This window comes from Chiloscyllium plagiosum, unplaced genomic scaffold (assembly GCF_037043375.1).
Source record: "Chiloscyllium plagiosum isolate Xiang-an unplaced genomic scaffold, Cpla_swu_hap1 HiC_scaffold_39, whole genome shotgun sequence".
NCBI lineage: Eukaryota > Metazoa > Chordata > Chondrichthyes > Orectolobiformes > Hemiscylliidae > Chiloscyllium > Chiloscyllium plagiosum.
Window position 1 is genome coordinate 79,814,947 of NW_028270177.1, and position 7,912 is coordinate 79,822,858.

Consider the following 7,912-nt stretch of genomic DNA (forward strand, 5'->3'; position numbering starts at 1 on the left):
CCAGAGTGTGCAGGCCTCCTGGAGAGGGGGATGGGCATTTTAAAACTGAAGGGGAGGGTGAGGTGGCAATAATATCACACACTGGACTGAGGGGTGGCAGATGGAGTTTAGTTTGGATTAATGCGAGGTATTGGATTTGGTAAATCAAACAAAAGCAGGATCTATACAATTAAAAGCAGGGCTTTTGGCAGTGTTGTAGGACAGAGACCTAGGCCGTCAGGTATAATTCTTTAAAATTTGAATCTCATACAGATAGTGTGGTTAAGGAGGTGTTTAACACACTTGTCTTCATTGGCCAGACCTTTGAGTATTGGAATTGGGACGTCATGTTGTGGTTGTACAGGACATTGGTGAGACCTCTTCTGGAATACTGTGTCCATCCTGGTCATCCTGCCCGCTCTTTCCATAGGCACACCACCCTCTGGGTGAAAAAGCTGCCCCTTAGGTCACTTTTAAATGTTTCCCCTCTCACCTTAAACCTATGTCCTCTAGTTTTGGTCTCCCCGTACCCTTCGAAAACACCTTGACTATTCACTTTGATATTATTGACCTTGATAGAATTAAGATGGAGAGGGTTGAGAACAGATTAACCTGGATGTTTCTGGGAATGGAGGGAGTGAGCTATAAGAAGAGGCTGGTAGGCTGGGACTTTTTTCACTGGAGAGTATGAGATTAAGGGGTAACTTTACAGAGGTTTATAAAATCATGAGGGGTACAGATAAGCTGAAGAGCTGATGACTTTTCCCTAGAGTTGGGGATTCAAAACTGAGGGATATTTTAAGGTGCGAGGAAAAAGATTTACAGAAGTCATGAGAGGGAATTATTTGAGATAGAATCTGGCTTGTGTGTGGAATGAACTTCCAGAGGAAGTGGTGAAAGCAGGGACAGTTACAACGTTTAAAGGACATTTAGATCAATCCATGGATAAGACATCAGTTTGGATGGTGCTGTGAGCAGCTGCCCTCTCCCTCCCCCTCTCTGAATGAATCCCTGTTGGTTTTCACCCTCTGCCAATGCCTGTGCAGTGGCGTGTGGAGGCCAGCAGAGGGTGGCATTGCATTACTTTAAACACCACAGAGACTGCCAGACCTGCCCCACACAGAGACACACAGATACACACACAGCAATTGTTCGGACACAACATTGAGCTCATCTGGTAATTTAAACTAAACATAAAGAAATGCTCAATTGGCCTCGTAAACTGTTAAAATATGAGTGTCAGATCTACCAAATCCCACTGTTTAAATAAAAACATCAATTTATTTTTTAATCTGAAAGTGAACATTTTACCCCCCCCCCCCCCCCCCCCCCCCACCTTTCTCTTAACTGCTTATTTCCCGACTCCAGCTCTACAGCAATATACTGTGTCTGGGTCTGCCACCCTTTCATATTACAGATGCTTGTAAGCTCTCAGTTCAGAACAGAATTCACCCTCGCTTAAAGGTACAGTACACGCTTTCAACTTCATCACATTATACCCTGGTGAATATCGATAAGTGGAACCTATCCGGATTCCTCTTGCTCTGTGGCTTGTCAATATTTCATTCGCTCCGTCTGGTGTGTGTCAGGACTTTTGTTGCTCCATTGACAGCATGTCATTATTCGACTTTGTCCATAGGAATATATCAGTATTTCACTTGCTCACACGCGTGTATGTGGGGCAGGATTTCAGTTGTTTCATGGGGACTGTGACGCTATAACAATCTCAATGTTTGTAGATGGCACCGAACCTGGAAGAACTCTGAAGTCTATGGAGGACAGTGTGGAACTGTAACAGGACAATCACAGGACAATCACACATTGGTGTAGTGTTCAGGTGTATGGCAGATGGGGATTAATGCAGAGCAGTTTGAGGTGATACACTTCGGTAGGAAAGACAATGAAAGACAGTTTAAAACAGGCTGTGCCATTATAAAGGGGGTGCGGGAACAGAGAGTGCTGCGTGTATATGAGCACAGATTGTTGAAGATGTCAGGACAAGTGAGGAGGGCAGGGACTATCACAGATTAGTTTCAGTATCTGAGCTGTTTACAGGAGGAGGTGTAGGAGGGAGCCTCCGTGCTCCCTTCCTTCGAGGTGATGGTGACGATGTGTAGGTGGAGGACATGGTCACGGTGAGGTGTCCAGATGGAGTCAGTCCACAGTGTTGTATCCATGCAGTGTTATTTATGTGGTGGGGGGGGGGGTAAAGTGGAGGGGGAGAGAGAGAAAGAGACAGACAGAGACAGAGAGAGACAGAGACAGAGAGAGAGCGAGAAGGTGCTGCATGCGGCAGTGAGAGTGGTTGACAATGAGCCTTGTTCGGGGGTTGGTGCTATTACAGATACACAGTGAGTGTGAGGGAGCAGACACAATACCGTGACCCTTATCCTGACAGAGCGGGGAAGGTTATTGATGCTTGTCCTGTATTGCTGAACATTTCTTCAGACCGCAGATACTGCACTGAGCTGGGTGTGAGCTCAGACCATGCTCGGTGGGTCTGGTGGTGTGGCCCACTCTGGGAAGAGAATAGTCCCCCTCTGTACTAGCCCATTCACCAGGACCTCCGTGCTCCTGTCGACAAACCGGGGTAAGCTGTGCAGGGCAGCTCCTAACAGAGAAAGCTCAAACTTGTGCTCAGTGGCCTTTTAAAGATGGTGCCAGTGTCATGGATCATGGAATATCCAGGGACACCCGGGCGATGGTGAGTACCTCCAGCCATATTAGGTGGGAGAATCGGGCTGGTATTGAATGAGAGGGACACCGTGGGGTGGGTGGTTAATGAGGTGAGTTCAATAAGATAGCACCAGGAAACTAGCTCGGCCTAGTGTAGATGATCCCTCCGTCACAGTCAATGGAAATAGCACTGAGACAAATTGTTGTTAGATTTAGCTCAATGAGCCAAAGACTCTGCTGACCCTACACCCAGATACAAAGCTGCAGAACAAATACTCATCTAAAACTCTGCATCATCTGAACTCCCACCAATATCATGTTCACCTACAATTCCTGGAAACACTTATGTTACAGGATGCTGTTAAAATGTTTTCATTTCTGCATTCTAAAACCTGGGAACACATCCTTCCATAACATTTTCTCTCAGTCTCCCCCTCTCTGTCTATTTCCCATACCCCTCCCATTTGTTATTGTTTAAACTGATTCCCCCTCCATCTCTATATTTCTGTGGCAGGGATGTTCACGCCCACAGCATCCCCTTGTCAGGGCACAATGGAGAGATGGAGTTGTAAATGGATGGGAGCTGCACATCCTGTCACTTCCAGCATGGGTTGCAAGATTCCCCACGCTGGGCAGTGATCTAACACAGTGTTACTGAGCAATGCACTGGGGTGGTGTACACAGTCCTACTTGTTGGGAGGGTAACTGCTCCTGGTTTACAGATTAATTCACGGGTGACCACTGTACAGGTCACTGTGTTGGTCAGACTATCTGGTTGAGGTTTATAGATCAATGCACTGCTGTGGTCTGCACAACTCCCCGTGTTGGACAGATATCTAATCCGGGGTTATAGATCAATGCACTGCTGTGGTCTGCACAACTCCCCGTGTTGGACAGATATCTACTACGGGGTTATAGATGAATACACTGCTGTGGTTTGCACAGCTCCGCGTGTTGGACAGATATCTAATCTGGGCTTATAGATCAATGCACTGCTGTGGTCTGCACTTCTCACCGCGCTGGACAGATAAGTGGTCTGGGATTATAGATCAATGCCCTGATCTGATCTGTGCAGTGCTCCACTCTGGACAGATTGCTGGGTTGTACTGAGCAGGACCCTCTGGCTTTATGGGGTCTGGGCGGTGGATTGAGAATGTGGTATATCTAACCATTTCAGCTGATCCGGCAATGCCTTTAGTTCCCATCCCTGTGATTGGACCCTCCGTCTCTCACCCCATTAATGTTACAGTGTGTCCAGGTACAGTAATCATGTTGGTGGGGTGGGTAGGAGGAAAGGTGATGGACAGGTCAAAGAGTTCCCCGGAACGTTCTGTCCCAAACATTCTATAACTGACATTCCCCGGAACGTCCTGTCCCCGACATTCAATAACTGACATTCCCCGGAACGTTCTGTCCCCGACATTCAATAACTGACATTCCCCGGAACGTACTGTCCCTGACATTCTGTAACTGACATTCCCCGGAACGTTCTGTCCCTGACATTCTATAGCTGACATTCCCCGGAACGTTCTGTCCCCGACATTCAATAACTGACATTCCCCGGAACGTTCTGTCCCTGACATTCTATAACTGACCGACATTCCCCGGAACGTTCTGTCCCCAACATTCTATAACTGACATTCCCCGGAACGTTCTGTCCCTGACATTCTATAACTGACATTCCCCGGAACGTTCTGTCCCCGACATTCAATAACTGACATTCCCCGGAACGTTCTGTCCCTGACATTCTAACTGACCGTCATTCCCCGGAACGTTCTGTCCCCAACATTCTATATCTGACATTCCCCGGAACGTTCTGTCCCCGACATTCTATAACTGACATTCCCTGGAACGTTCTGTCCCTGACATTCAATAACCGACATTCCCCGGAACGTTCTGTCCCTGACATTCTATAACTGACATTCCCCGGAACGTTCTGCCCCCGACATTCAATAACTGACATTCCCCGGAACGTTCTGTCCCTGACATTCTGTAACTGACATTCCCCGGAACGTTCTGTCCCTGACATTCTATAACCGACATTCCCCGGAACGTTCTGTCCCCAACATTCTATAACTGACATTCCCCGGAACGTTCTGTCCCTGACATTCAATAACTTACATTCCCCGGAACGTTCTGTCCCTGACATTCTATAACTGACATTCCCCGGAACGTTCTGTCCCCGATATTCTATAACTGACATTCCCCGGAACGTTCTGTCCCTGACATTCAATAACTGACATTCCCCGGAACGTTCTGTCCCTGACATTCTATACCTGACCGTCATTCCCCGGAACGTTCTGTCCCCAACATTCTATATCTGACATTCCCCGGAACGTTCTGTCCCCGACATTCTATAACTGACATTCCCCGGAATGTTCTGTCCCTGACATTCAATAACCGACATTCCCCGGAACGTTCTGTCCCTGACATTCTATAACTGACATTCCCCGGAACGTTCTGCCCCCGACATTCAATAACTGACATTCCCCGGAACGTTCTGTCCCTGACATTCTGTAACTGACATTCCCCGGAACGTCCTGTCCCCGACATTCTATAACTGACATTCCCCGGAACGTTCTGTCCCCGACATTCAATAACTGACATTCCCCGGAACGTTCTGTCCCTGACATTCTATAACTGACATTCCCCAGAACGTTCTGTCCCTGACATTCTGTAACTGACATTCCCCGGAACGTTCTGTTCCCAACATTCTATAACTGACATTCCCCGGAACGTTCTGTCCCTGACATTCTATAACTGCCATTCCCCGGAACGTTCTGTTCCCAACATTCTATAACTGACATTCCCCGGAACGTTCTGTCCCCGACATTCTGTAACTGACATTCGCCGGAACGTTCTGTCCCCAACATTCTATATCTGACATTCCCCGGAACGTTCTGTCCCTGACATTCTATAACTGACATTCCCCGGAACGTTCTGTTCCCAACATTCTATAACTGACATTCCCCGGAACGTTCTGTCCCCGACATTCTGTAACTGACATTCCCCGGAACGTTCTGTCCCCGACATTCTCTAACTGCCATTCCCCGGAACGTTCTGTCCCCGACATTCAATAACTGACATTCCCCGGAACGTTCTGTCCCCAACATTCTATAACTGACATTCCCCGGAACGTTCTGTCCCTGACATTCTATAACTGACATTCCCCTGAACGTTCTGTCCCCAACATTCTATATCTGACATTCCCCGGAACGTTCTGTCCCTGACATTCTATATCTGACATTCCCCGGAACGTTCTGTCCCAAACATTCTATAACTGACATTCCCCGGAACGTTCTGTCCCTGACATTCTATATCTGACATTCCCCAGAACGTTCTGTCCCTGACATTCTGTAACTGACATTCCCCGGAACGTTCTGTCCCCGACATTCTATAACTGACATTCCCCGGAACGTTCTGTCCCTGACATTCTGTAACTGACCGTCATTCCCCGGAACGTTCTGTCCCCAACATTCTATAACTGCCATTCCCCGGAACGTTCTGTCCCCAACATTCTATAACTGGCATTCCCCGGAACGTTCTGTCCCCAACATTCTATAACTGACATTCCCCGGAACGTTCTGTCCCTGACATTGTTTGAGAACGGCCGGACATCAGTGAATTGAACAAACGATAAGATCCCGAGGGAAGAGATCCCGTTCCAGGGAGAAGGAGACACTGTTCCGAAAGCCCCTCAGGCAGTTAAAGGGGTGAATACGTTTTCCCTGCGTTTACATTTCTCCACGACACAGGATCGACCACAATTTAGACCAAAATAGAGAAATTCCCAAACTCTGTTTGTCTTCAGGGAACTGGGACAGAATCCTTCAGGATACCCTCCGTATTAGGAACTGGGAAGGAGTGACCTGTGTCTGCTCTCAAGTGAGCGAGTGTGTGGGAATGTTCTAGAAACCATCTGTCCTGATGGATGTGTCTCTGTGTGTTTGGGGAGGGAGGGTTTCTTGTGGTTTATGTCACATTTTTGTCAGTAATTCCGACCTTCCCATTTGTTACTCCAGCTCCAATTAGTTAATAAATCCCTGAATACAGGGACACATTTGAAAATCTCACTGGGTCCCCGATCAAACGGGTCCCTTTGCCTCCAGGCTGATAGATATTGGGTTTGTTTTCCTTCCTCACAGTTAACGTAGTGACCATCTACGTCCTGCTTTATAAAGATTGTGGATTGTCTCCATGTGTCAGACGTTACCTGGGGGCCATGGCAGCGGCGGATCTCCTGGTCATTATCCTCGACCTGATCCTGAGACACATTCCCATTGTTTATCGGGAACAGTTTTATTTCCTGAGGTCCGTCCCTGTGTGTAATATCCACGCCGTCCTGCTTTATGCAGCCACTGACTGCTCTGTCTGGTTCACCGTCACTTTCACCTTTGATCGGTTTGTGGCCATTTGTTGCCAGAAGCTGAAAAGTAAATATTGCAGTGAGAAGACGGCGGCTGTGGTTCTGGGAGCAGTGACTGTGCTGAGCTGTTTAAAGGACATTTCCTGGTATTTTATGCTCACGGCTCGGTATTGGCTGGGGAACGAGCCCTGGTTTTGTGAGGTAACAGACGCTGTTCGATCCTCCAGTGTCTGGGTCACAATCGAGTTCCTCCACCACATTCTAACCCCGGGGGTCCCATTTCTCCTGATTCTGCTGCTCAATGTTCTCACCGTCAGACACATTGTAGTGACCAGCAGAGCCCGCAGGAGACTCCGCGCTCACACCAATGGGGACGCTCAGTCTGACACTGAAATGAGAAACCGAAAAAAATCCATCATTTTACTGTTTGTGATCTCGGCCAATTTCTTCCTGTTATGGTCAACGTTCATGCTGTATTCTATATGGGCCCGGATGTATGATTTTGGGTATGACTCTGTGTATCTAGATTTGTTTGTGCAGGAATTGGGCTTCATGCTGCAGCTCCTCAGTTGCTGCACAAACACCGCGATTTATGCCGTGACCCAGACTAAGTTCAGGCAGCAGCTGAAGAATGTGCTGAAATATCCCTTCACCCAAATGCATCCATCCATCAAATTCCCGCATTAATCAATCCATCCGGGATTTTATCATTTCAGTGCAGTGTTGCAGCGATGGAGCAGCCTGTCGCTATGGTAACAGACTGAGGGTAGCGCTGGTTTGGCCATCCTTCTCCCACAGGGGGGTTACAGGGAAACATTTCAATGTTTCTCACAACTCAGGGGTCGGTGAGAAAAGGCATCATCCCACTGACTGTATCCATCACTTCCATTT

The 7,912-nt window shown here is 47.9% G+C and overlaps 1 protein-coding gene across 1 annotated transcript; it reads left to right on the plus strand.

The window, feature by feature from the left end:
- Positions 1–6,877: 6,877 nt before the first annotated feature.
- Positions 6,878–7,708, plus strand: LOC148138781 (G protein-coupled receptor 15-like). Its single transcript, XM_087981347.1, has one exon. It carries the CDS (start codon positions 6,878–6,880, stop codon positions 7,706–7,708), a length of 831 nt encoding a protein of 276 aa, XP_087837473.1.
- The last annotated feature ends 204 nt before the right edge of the window (positions 7,709–7,912 follow it).